The sequence below is a fragment of the Perissodus microlepis genome, chromosome 20 (assembly GCF_051167445.1).
Source record: "Perissodus microlepis isolate ML-2025 ecotype Zambia chromosome 20, ASM5116744v1, whole genome shotgun sequence".
In the NCBI taxonomy this organism is placed as follows: Eukaryota; Metazoa; Chordata; class Actinopteri; order Cichliformes; family Cichlidae; genus Perissodus; species Perissodus microlepis.
The window spans coordinates 25914211-25928679 of NC_140480.1; the positions used below are offsets into that span (position 1 = coordinate 25914211).

A 14469-nucleotide genomic window follows, 5' to 3' on the forward strand; every position below is an offset into this window, starting at 1 on the left:
TAATTGCAAAGCATACTTTAATAGAACCCCATTTTTAACACTATACACTAATGTTTGTGTTTAGAAGTCTTTTATTCAACGCCTATCAATAAAAGTTGTCTACTTCCTGTGGTCTCCTAAATTTATTTGGTGTTTTATGTTTTAAGAAATTCACATTTCACATTTATTGTGATTTATTAATATGTTTATTGGATAACTCTTTTTTTTTTTGCTTATATTATTACATATAAGAAAATAAAGCAAGGGCAGACAAACAAAACCTACATCATCATACGCAGCAATAAATGAAAGCTTGTGAAAATCTCAGCACTGATGTGGACATGTATCTAAATATGATACAACAGCATATAGCACATTAGCAGTCAGACAGTATCAGTGTTTTATTTTATATACATATATACTGCAATATACACAAAATCACAATATGAATAGTTACACATCAGGATTGTGCATGACAGACTGACGGTCTGCGCTTCCCCCTAGAAGTCCGCACTACGGCGTCGCTCATTGAGCCAGTCTCCGGGGTTCACATCCATCTGCAGCATCTTCATCACCCACTTGTCCCTCCGTGCTCCATCGATGAACTCATCCAGTGAGAGCTCCCCTAAGTGACGCAGGACAGTTATTCTTTGGGTTATTCTTAGTATACATTTCTTCATTCCTGATAGATGACCACTGTAAAGCTTGCACCTACCTATCCTTTTAATATAAACAAGCAATAATGAATACGCATACAATTTTACAATTAGTGCTTCACAATGCCACAGCTGCCTGACACAGGCGTTTTAAATCATCCATGGAACATTTTAAGCCGTTAGAAACCATTGCAAACACTCACCATCCCCATTTTCATCAACCAGCTCAAATATCCGGTCAACCACTTGGTCTGGGGTCAGCAGATTACATTCTTCATCCAGCTCTCCATGGCAGGCTTTCTTCAGCCGATAAATAGACTGAGAGTTACAGGAAAAGATGTTACAGTGACTCCTTCACTGACTAAAGTTCATTAGTCAGTCAATTCAGCTGCATAATATCAACTATGCAGAACGCATGGAGACTTTAAAATAGTAAATATTACCTCCACAATTTCTAGAAGCTCTGTTTTGTCGATGCACCCGCTTCCATCTTTGTCATACATTTTGAATGTCCATTTAAGTTTATGCTCCAGTTTTCCCCGAAGGACTAAGTTCAAAGCTGCCACATACTCCAAGAAATCAATGGTGTTGTCCTGTGTGCACACAAGGTTCAAATGTTGTGAAGGAATACAAGGATGTGACTAAGAACCTAAATGTTTACTTCAGTGTGGACTTTAACCTGTCAGAGAATAGGGAAAATTATCCATTATTCCTAGAGCTAAGCTGAAACATCCAGTTTTCTTGCTGTGTATACCCTGAAAACCCAAAAAGTATTCTCAGTGAAACTGATACATGAGCGTTTATGACATTTTTCCTTACTTGTACAAATTAAGTTAGCCCTCAAAATTGCTGCAAAGGAGTTTTCTGACCTTCAAATGATAAAATGATAATGGGCATCAGCTGAAACAGCACAAGCAACCTTCCGAATCAACAAATATGTATTAATATCTTGTCCTGCTGTGTAGTTTGGTAACAATGTTAAAATGAGACAGAACTGAAGTTTGTACTTACTCCGTTTTTGTCAAATGCTCGAAACATGTTTTCAATGTAATCTGCGGCTTCCTTGTTATGAGTAACGCCAAAAAAACTCTTGAACTCGTGCATGAACAGCGTTCCACTTGGGCATTCCACAACAAATTTTTTGTACCATTCCTGCAGCTCCGCCACATCGATTTCCTTGTCTTGGTCACTCTCTTCACTCAGGCGTTGACCCATGTTGGTAATATTTTTATTCTTGCTGAAAATCACAAATATTATCTCTTACATTACACAAACCTGGTTTGACCTGGTTACATTTTTTAAGCTTCCACCTACATTACAAAATGAAAAAAATGCTCAGTTACAGAGCCAGTGGCTGCAGCTAAGTTTGTGCAAATCAGCAAAAACCAAATTGACCAATATGGCATGAAAGTCCATAGAAGCTGAATTGTTATTCGGCTCTCAATTGTGGCAAATCCCTACTGAAAGTGAGGATGAGACACAGACTGCTATGGATCACATGATAAAGGATTAGAAATGAACACTTGTCAAATTCAATTAGTCCACAGCCAGATTATGAGAAGATTGTGCTGCTGCTTGTATCTATACTAAACTAGAAGAAAAACAATACTGTGTGTGAAAGTTGTGGGGGAAAATGACATAAAAGGGTTTCAAGGATCTCTGATTTCATTCAATTTTCACAAATTAAAATGTATTATTATTTAATTATATGATTTAAATTTACATTAAGGTATAAAATGCCAAAGGTAAGCTAAGGCCTAAAGTCTGTATAGTGTATAAAAGTTTTGAATCGAGTGATTTAAGGCTTTACAAAGCAGAGCTGGAATTCAAAGTTTAGTTTTTGAGGTTATATAATTGAGGGGAAAATCAAATGAATTGATAGAATGATCAAACAAAAGGTCAAGTACATTAAAATAAAGTATTAGCTGTGGACTAATAGGTAATCTATTCCAAAATAGAAAGCTCCTGACCCGTCTGATAATTCACTCAGCTCAGTCCTTTACTTATCCCTGGAAACCCTGACCTTCAGGTGCCAGGTAATTAACTGGTACTGGTTTTCATATCTCAAAATAGAAATTCTATTTTGGAAAAGGGTCAAACATCAAACAGGCTTTTGTTGTTTTGGGGGTTTTTTTTTGAGTAGAAAGCAGACTTGGAAACAGCTATACTTTTTCAATATAACACCAGCGTTAGCAGGATCTTATCTTTTGTTTATAGGTGAAAACATGGCTTGGCCCATTTCCTTCCTGGCTAAAATATGCGCTGACAACAGGAATAGTGATAATCTTAGCTTAGAGGTTTCAAGGCCATTGAGGAGATACTGGATGATATCCTTGCACGATTAAAATGATTCACACCTCCTGTCTTACACAAGAGATATTCCCCCTCATCCAGTCATCGTACAAAGGCTTTTACCTGTGCTGATCACCTGTTTCTACACCCATGCCTGGCAGTTTTCTGTAATGCATATATATATATATATATATATAGATATATATATAGATAGATAGATAGATATCTATATCTATATATGTGTGTGTGTGTGTGACATTGTTACTTCTAGAGTTTTAGCTTAGTAAAATAATGTCACAGAGAACTGCTGCAAGCTGTTTATTTTCTTTTTTAAGACTGCAGGGGAAGATCCCAGTAGATCAGCAGTTTCAGACCAGCCCGTTTAGCAACAAAAGTCAGTTAAATCACCCTTTCTTCCTATTCTGAGACTTGCTTTGAACTTTAACAAGTCTTCGTGACCAAGTCCAAATGCCTCAAAGACATTTTCATTAAACATTTGCACCTAATAATGTGGCTGTTGAAAAACACTAGGCATGCTATCAAACTCATGTTTTGGCTAAGGTTATGGTGTACCACCAGCATATAAATAAACTATGCTAACATTGACGTATATATTGCTGAAAGTGGAAAGTTTGAGTGGAACGATTTCACAAGTGTGACTAAAATGCTAGATATCAACAGATAGGTGATACAGACAACAACTGTACATAAAATTTCATATTTTTCTCTGGGCTAAAATTTTATAATGTCAGGAAATGTTTCTATTCTCATAACATTTTGAGTGCAGCTAAACAATAATTCCCTGGACACAATTGTTGTGTTAACATTAACCCTGATAAGAAACTCCCTTAACACCAGCTGGGCAAAGTACACTTCAAATTTCAGCATTTATTGCTTTCCATGAATACTATGATACAAGCGCAAGCCTTCAGTTTCCAGCGATGATCAGTTTTACGAAGGCAGTGGACATTTATTACAAGTCTACAAAAACTGATTTACATACTGATACATACTGTAAAAATTCCTAATTATCAAAAGTGACGACTGTAAACTAAGGTATGACATACATAAAGTGTAAAAGTACCTTGTATTCTGTTTACAGGGCTTGATGCAGAAATGGCTACCCTTAAGCAAAAGCAATATTCTATCTAACCAAACTGGTTACTACAATACCGTTTTATACTGGCTTCATAGAATGAAAACCAAAACTATAACATTTTCCACATCCTTCAAGGGGTCAAAGCTGACAAGTGCAAGATAATGTTAATAAGAAATATATTTACGGTATGTGCTTCATAGAAAAAGCAAACAGAAATATGTGAAGCATTGCTTCACATTCTATATGGCAGGTGTCCTCGTTCACCTTAAGAGACACATTCATTAGTGAGATAGTCAAAACAACTGTGCTTAGGCTAAAACAAACTCTATCAAACATATCTTTATGGAAATACATGCCGAATGAATAATGAAAATTCAGAGTACATCAGTTACATTAGTTATTAGGGTTCAATTATTACGTTCAGATATAAAAATCAAGGAAAAAAGATTAGAAAAACTTTTAGTCAACAGTGAAAAAGGCAGTCTCCATAATCTTCTTTTACATCCATGCCTTCCAGTTTAAAGACCAGGTGATGGCCTTGAGAATTGAAACTGATTAGGACAAAAAGATCCTTCTGTGAGGAATCTAGAGGTTCACATCACTCTTGGTCCTTACAGGTCCACAGTGCTACAGATATACCCTTGGTGTGGTATCATACAGTGTAAAAAAGAAAAAAAAAGTCAGATGGCAGACAGGCCTCGAAGTTAGTCAAGTTCCCCAGGCTCTATTGCAGTCTCTGCACTGTTTGAAATGCCAGCAACGCCCTCTGTTGACAAGTCTGGTGAATTACTGGAAGAGGGTATCTGCTTGTCACTGCTTAAGTCATCTCCATCGCTGCTGTTTCCTTCCCCACTGTCCAGCTCAAAACTTTCCTCTGATGGAACAGGCTGCTCAGATTCGTCCACAGTGCTATCGCTCTTCAGACTGTGGTCAGCCGTATCCTCAGATGAGTCTTCTTCCACCTCAGAGGGTCCTGATTGTGTGCTTTTTGGCTCTGGAAGCAAAGAAGAAGGTATTTTAACATGATGTTTTAAGTGACATTCTGCGGCAACTAACTTGTAGGCTATCCAGCTGAATATGTCAATTTAAAGACTAGTGCAATAATACTTTAATATGGAAAGACACATCAATGCACCTTTATCAGAAGCTAAGAAGGTATAAGGTGAGAGATTTTCACAAAACTATTCAGAACATTTGCCTGTTTGAAAGGCACAGAAATCTTGCTTTAACTTTAGGCTAACTAGGTTTTAGTTAGTTTGCATTTATGTTCTACTACAGAGAAATAACATCTGCCAAGAGATCTGTACTAAAAAGATCTATGTTGTCTTTTTTGCAACACGTATAAGCCCCTGTGTATTTGGACTTATAAGAATGCAACTATTATGAAGACACTATCAATTACTGTAGTGTCAGAAGTTATAAAATAGCCTGAATAAGGATCATGAACACATACCATGATTGTCCGATACACTAGGTGTGTCACAAGATGTTCCACTTTTGTATTCTTGACCACAGGAGTGTTTTGAAGACTCTGGTGTCTCTGGTGAGCTCTCTGGCGAGCTCTCTGGCCCTTGATGGCAAGACGACTCATTTTTTTCATTTGTTGTTTCATTCTCCTCCGTTTCATCAAATTTCAGTCTCTTCACCTCTTGCTTATCACCATCAGAATCCTCTTCTTCTGGGTGTTTATTCTTTATCCCACTATTTGGCGTCATCTCACCTTCTGATAGTGAGGTTTCACTGAAACAAACACAGTAAAATCTGTTAAACAGATTATATACTGAAATGCCAGCCGATGAGTTGCTCTTTGTTTTTTTCTTAAGGCAGGGTCTTGACAAAACCTAATTATAAACGAGAGGTCAAGAGAGGAGATATAAAAAAACTAACAAAAAACTAAAAAGCAGGAATTAGTGTAGTGTAGTAGTGTGTCAAGAGTATAAAACACTCTTGATAGGACATATTACCAGATCAAACAATTTACCTTACGCACTGCTCCTCCACCTCCTCTGTGGCTGGCTCTGGTTCTTTGCTGACTGGACAATCAGGGAGCCCGTTGGTGGAAAGTGATGTTGGCAATGACAGCTTTGGTCTGTTAAGCGGTTTTGGTGTGCCTGGCCCATTCACATTTCTACTCCAAAAGAACAAACTATTATTTCTGACAGGCAAGATAGCTTTGTCTTTACTATACTGTGGTTGTCCTTATGTAATATGGCTTTAAAATGTTCCCACTTGCTAGCAGTTTATGAAGAAATTTCAAATTTGTATAAATCAGTCACTGACATTTTGCACCCACCTGTCTGTATACAGAGAAGAGTTGCCAGGAAACATCACCCCATTCATTCTGTTTATACTGGATGCCCCATTTTTCCTTTAAAGAGGTAGAAAGGCACAGGTAACTGGCTGTTAAATGGCTGCCGTAAGTGTGACTCAATAATAATGCATAAAATCTCAGGGGACCATTACTGTCAATAGAAGCAGCTTGAGAAAAATACAGCACACAGAAGAGCAAAGGAAACAGAATCTTAACAGCTAATGTACTCACTCTGATGTGGGGTAGATACAGCTCACCACCATTACATTCTGAAAAGGAGAAAAAATAGAAGCTTTTTTTTTCAAGCCATGAAATGTACATTTACATTCTGATATGCTAATATTGTTTATCTTTTTGTTCAAATACTAAGATAATATGGTTTATTGCTCACCTTCTCCAAACCCCTGAGAAACTTGTCTGTTCCTGTGTAGTTTCGCTTAGGGTCCATAAGGAGTTCACACAGACGCTGAATGGTGAATGGGATTCTGTAAAGTTAGAGAAATATTTAGGATCAGGGAACAGATGATGATGAGTATAAGCAAGTAAGAGTTTAATACATGCAGCAAAAAAGAGAGAGAAAAAAAAAAAGAATAATCTGCATGTATCTGGTCAGCCACAGTCATAAATGATCACAAGCTATGATGCAAATAATTTAGTGAGATTGCTTATTAACATAATACTTCATATAGTTTATTTTAAAGTGTTAAAAGTGTTCCCAGTGCACACACCAATTGCTCAAATACAGATATTTGAGAGCAAGGCAATGATTTTAGAACCTAAAAAGGCTACTTCCAACTAAATACGTTACTTTGCAAAAATATCCACAAAAATTATTCTTACTGAAGGTGGAATCAATAGATCTGCTTCACCAAAGACACTGTTGAATACACCCAGGCTACTAAGCAGGAGACGCTAGCAGTTGGTGATGTGAGGCCCAAAAGTAAACAAATCACTCCATCGAGCATTGCTGGAGCGCTCGCTAGTTGTACTCTATATGATAGTAAGATCACATCCCAGGTAGAAAACATTGTTCATTTTTTATGTCACAATATTGTGCAACCTCCCAAAGAGTTATAATGTTAAGATACCTTGGGTATTGTTAAACTCTTCTTTTATTCTTTTAATTAAAATTTCCAGGGGAAAACACTCGGTATACTACTGTGTCACTGCTACTGCATTATAAGCCTGCTGTTGGCATCTTGTTTCAGTAGATTCACACTGCAGTCACACTGCCTGCAAGATTCAATTAGCAATTCAGTATTTTTTCACCTATCAGAAATATTATTATTGCAGATTTTCTTAAAATATTGTGATATAATTTATGAGGGTATATTGCCCACCCTGTTAGACACAGTGCAGCACACAGTGGGCAGAATAAAATATGAGTATGCTCAAATGTTTTTGTGGTTATGTTTTGATTTAACAGACAGCATATAAGAATACCAATAATAAAAACTATTGGTTAAAACTCAGTCACTACTGAAGTTGTGACTAAGGATTTGTTTACCATTGCTCATTATAATCTCAACTCACCCATTGTATCCATCCACTATTTTTAAGATCCTCTTCTTCATTTCTTCAAATGGGACAAACTCTACATTGGGATTATGTGGTCCTCTCTGTTCTGGGGTTGCAGCATGAAAATCATCCATGACTTTTTCCAATTTAAACATGAAGTATGTTTTGAACTGTGACCATGGCATCCTGTAAGACAATGCAAGTTTGTTTTAAACAAATCTGCTAGGGCACTGCTGATTTTATTTGCAGGAAAACTGATGTCAGTATTTCTGTTTGGCAAAAAAAAAAAGTTGTGTAAAATTGTTAAGTGCAGTTGTGTAAAATTTAATGAGTGTAGCCATCGTTCTTGACATGTACCCATGGTACTCACATCGGTTGCCCCGTCTTGGCAATATGACACAAAAATTGCTCCAATAGGGGACAGGTGTCTTTCTTCCCTTTCTTCTCAAAATCTGCAAAAGCCAACATTAAGGAACAAAAAGAAAGTTTAACTTTAAAACAAGCTAGGAAACAACGCTGATCCCCAAGATAATAAAACAAATGCATGCGGCTGCACGGAACTAAATATGAAAGATGAATACTTTTAAAATAACCTGAGAAGATAATGTTTGGTTTCAGGCTTCTCCAAATTACAGTGACATCAATTAAAATATTTACTGCTGCATCAAGAGAAAATACATTTATTAAAGAAGACCAAATGTTAAGTGCAACTTCATAAAATCCCCAAACCGTTCTCAGTTAACTATATGGAAAGTTCCCACAAGTTAGTTAGCTAGCATTTTATTGTTAGCAGCATGTTGTGACGTTATCAAGCTAGCTGTTTACATAATCGCTAAGCGTCCGTGGGGAAATAAAAAGGTGTAAAGTGTGTGAAGACGAAATTTTTGCATGCAGAAGACAGCATTAAAATGGTGAAATCATGCAGAGACTGAATTCAGAGACGCTAGATGCTTCTTCTAAACGCTAGTTGTTGTTGATAAGCTAAGTTACGAGATAACGTAGTTAGCAAACATGAGACATTTTGCTCAGGGCATTAAACCAAACATAAAGGAAATAATTAAGCTAATAATAACTCATTTAACAACTGCAAACATTGCCTTGAAACGCTTCCAACAATGCGTCGATGTCCATTGCTGTGGCCAGTCACAGGCAAGAAATACTTGCAGGTTAGTATCACGTTAGCAGGTAGCAACCCAACAAAGCTGGTGGCAGTGACGACTGCGCATGTCAGCAATTACGTATTCACATTTGCGGAAGACGCGAAGATCAACAAAGCAGAGCTCTACCCCCGCAAAGAAATAAGTTGCTAAAATTAAAATACTTGTTATTCTCGCCGCGGAGGTATTAATATTTTCATTTACTGGATGTGCAGGATTACGTGACGGAAACTTCTCGATCGCTCTGGCGAGCTGTAGATGCCGCAGGCAGTCAGCGGGGCGTCATCGTTTTGTGTTGTGACGGCGCAAACCGCTGAAGCGACCAATGAGTCAGCAGCTGATCGTGGTTAGTTTTACCTAAGGAGCCTATATATTTACACCGCGGACGACGGCAACAGTGAAAGCAAGATATCTGCTAGTTTTTAATACGTGGTCACTTGGTTTTCAGTGGTAACGATGGCAGTTCCAGTAGCTGCATTACAACTGAGCTCATCATCCAGCCCGAGTCTGCTGGAGCACAACATTCATATCAGTGACAGAAATTTGGGAGGGATTTCTAATAACAATAACAATGGAAATGACACCCTGCCTTTACATTCTCCGTGGACATTCTGGCTTGACAGGTAAGAAACTGTTTAATTTCACCTACTCCCGCTTGTCTTAGCAGTTGCTGTAGTTGTCATGGGTGAACTCTTTGTTGTTGACCTCTTATGGAGAACAAAGAGGGGAAATGAATTTATCAGGCCTCTAGTGTAAGTCAGGCATTGCAGCTTAGATAATATAACAAGTGATCTTAACAGCAAAACGAGGATTGTTGTTGTTGTTGTTTTTTCTTTATTTAATCAGAAAAGAACATTGCACGAGATACACATACAAAATTCTTAGTAATGGTGATGCAGCTTATCTGCCAACTGTTTCCTGTCTGACCTACATAAACAATTCCTCTTCTTGGAAGGACCTTAAAATAAGCAAAGGGTGTAATTATGACTGGCTGAATATTAATAACTCAGCGTGATTTCAGATAAGGTCACTGTACGTTCCTATTAGCACAGGTGTTATTCTGTTGCTGCTCATGTGATTGTTATTGTTTAGTGAGTCACTACTTCTGTTTAAGTAAAATTTACTTTTACTTCTCAATAAGGTTTCTAGTTTGACACTAGGTAATCAGAGCTGAACATAAGCAACACTGAGTTACACAAGCCCATCGTCCACTGTGTGTACAAATCAGAGGGTGCAGTGTTCAAACGGGGTCAGTGTTGTTTACTGTTTACTGGCGTTTTTGTCATCTGATCTCCCCCCCCCTCCCCCCCCCCCCCAAAAAAAAAAAAACAACACTCTACCCCATCCTCTCTGCTCCAAGGGGGCATGATTCGGACACATGTGATTAATATAGCTCAGAAAACCGGTTTATTTAGTTGATCTGAGATATTTATAAGCTTGAATTTAAAAAAGAAAAGAAGGTAGAATCTGATTTTCTTTTTTTCGTGATAGATCTCTACCAGGAACAACAGCAGCTGAGTGTGAGTCAAACTTGAAGAAAATCTACACTGTGGAGACTGTCCAGGTACAATGAATACACAAAGTAGTTGTACATTTGTTGGTGGTTGGTGTTTAAAATGTTTGTGATTGATGTCTTTGTATTTAAACGCAATTCATAATTTTATTCAAAGTACTCTCAGCTCTTGACTAAGCGTCTTGTAATAGGAATGCCAGTTTATCAGTGGGTGTGTGTAGATAAGAGTAATGAGGAAGTTATTTTTTGGCCACTGCAAAATATCATCAAGGCCAAATGTCTGTACTCTGTGTGTTGGTAAATGGTTCAATAAAATGACCCATTTCCTCTGTTCACCTTTGGTCTGGAGTAGAACTTTTGGAGAGTTTACAACAACATACCTGGGGTCTCCAGCTTGCCACTGAGATGGAGCTATCATCTGATGAGAGGAGAAAGAAAACCACTCTGGTGAGCTGAACAACATTTGTTTTCACATGATGTCATTTTTATAATTTGTAATGGCACTTCCTTGTTTGCATACAGGGAAGAAGAAAGCAATGCCAAAGGTGGTGTGTGGAAAATGAAAGTACCCAAAGAATGCACTGTAAGTTATACAACACATTTAAGCGTTTATTTTGTACACTATCTACTTTCATGATCATTAAATAAAGCTGTCTTCTCATTTATAGTCTGCTGTGTGGAAGGAGTTGCTTTTGGCTATTATTGGAGAGCAGTTCAGTGATTATTGTGCTGCAGGTAAAATTCTTTTAAATGTTCTTGACTGTGATTATATATTTTTAATTATTATTATAGTCTGTAAAACACCATTGCTATTATAGCTTGCAAACACTATGAGTCAGAAATGCTTAATAATTATTTTTTATTTTTTACAGAGGATGAAGTAGTTGGAGTCAGCGTTAGTATAAGAGACAGAGAAGATGTCGTTCAGGTCTGGAATGGAAATGCTTCTTGTGTTAACGAGTCAAACATCATAGGAAGGATCAACGAGCTCCTTCCACAAGTACCTTTTAAAGCTGTGTTTTATAAACGTGAGTATTTTCTTCTTTTCTTTGGGTGCGGTATCATCATTTTTAATGACTGAAATCATGAGATGTGATAAGATCTTCTGTTATATTTCAGCCCACGAGGAGCACCATGCTTTCGAAGGAGGTAGATCAAGACATTAGCAACTCTCAAGAACCTTTTTTTGTGTGGGTTTGTTTTGTTTTGTTTTGCTCATGAACGTGTTTTAATTTTCTTTTGGGGGGGGGGGGGGGTTTGTGATAATACTGGGGCAAATTTTGGAGCATTCGATTTGCTTCATGTATCATCTTAATTACCTCAATGTAGTTCACGTATAAAGCCTCAAAGTCAAGGAAATTTCACATCTTTTAAGTATTATTGTCATACACGATAAAAAAATATCATTGTTTTAGTCTAAAGTAAAGCCATTTTAGTTTAAATATGTCTACAGCAGTATTTGTATGATTACGTTTTTTTTTTTGTTTTGTTTTTTTTTTCTTTTCTTTTCTTTTAATACTGCACAATTTTACAGAATTGTAACCAAAACAGTAACTTGTGTAGATGTATTCTAGCTTACCTGTGTAGTTTACCAAGAACATAAAAAGCTAGGTCTTTGAACTACATCTAATTTTGGGGCAAATTTGAGCAAAGAAAGTATCACAAGCAAACCTTTATATTAACAACACATTACACAGCTTTTCTAGCCAACAATTTTATCTTTTTGTAAATTACAGTAAGAAAATACTGTTGTCTGTTCAGGACAAGATAAATAATTAGTATTCTGTAAGGCGACTATGTGAATATAAATTGCACTTTTTTTTTTTTTTTTTTAATTTTCTTGTGTAGAATAAGAGGAATGGGGAAAGGAATATGTTAGTGTTACAATAAAGTGACCTTGGTGCACAAGACACCTTGAGTAGATGCTGAGAAATATATGCAATAATTTCTATTCTGTAGGAAATTTGCCGTGTTGTGGTTGTCATTTTTATTTAAGCCTCTGCTCCATATCAAGCACTTTGTACTGTGTATATAAGACGTCTGATAATCCCTCTAGAGTTAACAGCATATGGAGTTGTGGTAACTGAGACCAAATACAATTTGGTTTTGTGTCACCTTTTCTAATCAAGTGCAATGTTTTTATGTATTCTCTTAAGTCTGAAGTACATAAAACTGCCCCCAGGAAATATGACCAATAAATACACAACACAGAGAAATCTATCACAAGGGCACAAAGAAGCTGTTGCTGTTTGGAGCCAATTTAAATATTTTTAAGAAGAGATGTTATTGTAGCAGCAATGCCAAAACTGCAGGAAAAAAAGTTCATTAGTGATAGTTTATTTCTGTTGTACTAAGGTGGTTTCAGTTTCTCGAAAATTCATTGCCTCTGTGGTGTCATATGAGTAAACCTATATATGTGCAATTTAAAATCAGCCATGTTTAAGCATTGTCAAAATTCATGTTAAAATGTCTCACCAAAGGCGCCTTTTCAACAGAGCTTTTTTTTTTTTTTTTTTTAACTGATACTGCAATACTCATACAATTGACTTGATTTCCACAAAATTACCATTGACACCAACAGAAAGACTGCTGCTGTCATTTATCAATCAAATGTTGATGTATTTGTAATGTGGCTCAGCTTCAGTACTCTGCTAGATGAATATAGCACTTGCCAAAATTGCTTTCTTTAACCCGTAATGTTCCGTTTTTATAGTAACGTTAAGAGCACATACTGTAGGATAAGAGAATAACAATAGCGTTTCCTTGCACATGTACAGCTGACTAGTCATTGCAGATCTCAGACCTTGTAACTGATTGTTGATCTTGGATGGTGCCTTGTGTTCATCAGCAGTTTACATTGTTAAAGTCTTCTGTTTGTATGATTTGTATGATGATGTTTAAAAGAAATAAAAATGTTCAAACTTTCATGTTTTTTCTTTCTTTTTATTAATACTTTTCTGCTACAATTTAATTAAACTGAATATGAAAGAATATACTGAAATTTTAGGTGCTATCATAATAGAAAAACTGTCGACAGGAGTCCCAGAAAAGGTCATGTTTTAGATGTGTCTTTTCTTCTTCTTGCCAAAGATCACTGCCTGAGCATTTAAGGTACTGTAATATATGCAGAGTAATCCTACACCCTACGGTACAGCGAATGGGGGAAAAAATGATAAACTACTTCGTTTTGTTTTTTTTGTTTTTTTTATTTTGTAACGTGGCTGTCGGTTTCTTAAGAAACAAAAATCAAATGTACTTATGGATTCGATTTCATGCCATCCACAGGTAAAATATCTCCCTCTTGCGGTCACATAGAAGCACGGGTATGCAAATAGAAGGGTCCATTTTCATCTCTTAACTCTAGTTGTCTTTGCTGAAGATTTTGTCGTTTTTGTTGTGATTATCATTAAGCCTCGCGGAGTTTTATCACCCGTAAGGTCCATATTAACAGCCCTGCCAAAAGTGATGAGCCAGAATTTTGTATTAATCGACGTTTAGAACGTACTAAAATAATATATGGCGAACCTACCTTCAACAGAGAAAGTGGAAATAGCGCCCTTTTGCACTAGACTGAGTAACCTCAGTGCATGCTAATGGTTAAAAACTACATAAATTAACACATCCTGTCACATATACTACGAAAATAATATGATTATTACTAATCCAGTTTAAAACGGTATTTACTTATTTTTTTAAATATCCTTTAAATTCTGATACAGTAGAAGTTTTTTCTGTTGATTGAAACTTGAAGCCACCTATGCAGACTTTATAAAATGAGTGCATACAAGAAAACGTTGATAAGCTTTCTTTTTTTTTTGAATAATATTCGAAGAGTGTGTTATTTTTTGTTATTTTATTTTAAATATTCACATTTGTATAAATAGGCCGTGGACCTGTACTTTAGAATGGCGACTATTTCTTCTATGGACAAGAAACTATGATTT

General features: G+C 36.6%; 3 protein-coding genes across 3 annotated transcripts; 1 reads left to right on the forward strand and 2 right to left on the reverse strand.

Moving 5' to 3' along the window:
• Positions 1 to 235: 235 nt before the first annotated feature.
• Positions 236 to 2114, reverse strand: guca1b (guanylate cyclase activator 1B). Its single transcript, XM_084917276.1, has 4 exons — positions 1647 to 2114; positions 1079 to 1228; positions 839 to 953; positions 236 to 604 (listed from the first exon to the last, which is right to left on the reverse strand). Exons 1-4 carry the CDS (start codon positions 1848 to 1850, stop codon positions 480 to 482), a joined length of 594 nt encoding a protein of 197 aa, XP_084773402.1. The 5' UTR covers positions 1851 to 2114; the 3' UTR covers positions 236 to 479.
• Positions 2115 to 3795: 1681 nt separating this feature from the next.
• On the reverse strand, positions 3796 to 9093 carry LOC146364650 (serine/threonine-protein phosphatase 4 regulatory subunit 2-A-like). Its single transcript, XM_084917568.1, has 9 exons — positions 8953 to 9093; positions 8226 to 8307; positions 7871 to 8041; positions 6729 to 6822; positions 6569 to 6606; positions 6320 to 6394; positions 6008 to 6154; positions 5480 to 5766; positions 3796 to 5020 (listed from the first exon to the last, which is right to left on the reverse strand). Exons 1-9 carry the CDS (start codon positions 8984 to 8986, stop codon positions 4731 to 4733), a joined length of 1218 nt encoding a protein of 405 aa, XP_084773694.1. The 5' UTR covers positions 8987 to 9093; the 3' UTR covers positions 3796 to 4730.
• A 14-nt stretch (positions 9094 to 9107) lies between these two features.
• Positions 9108 to 13450, forward strand: LOC146364651 (eukaryotic translation initiation factor 4E type 3-like). Its single transcript, XM_084917569.1, has 8 exons — positions 9108 to 9358; positions 9461 to 9635; positions 10504 to 10576; positions 10878 to 10972; positions 11048 to 11108; positions 11194 to 11260; positions 11398 to 11553; positions 11645 to 13450. Exons 1-8 carry the CDS (start codon positions 9271 to 9273, stop codon positions 11689 to 11691), a joined length of 762 nt encoding a protein of 253 aa, XP_084773695.1. The 5' UTR covers positions 9108 to 9270; the 3' UTR covers positions 11692 to 13450.
• The last annotated feature ends 1019 nt before the right edge of the window (positions 13451 to 14469 follow it).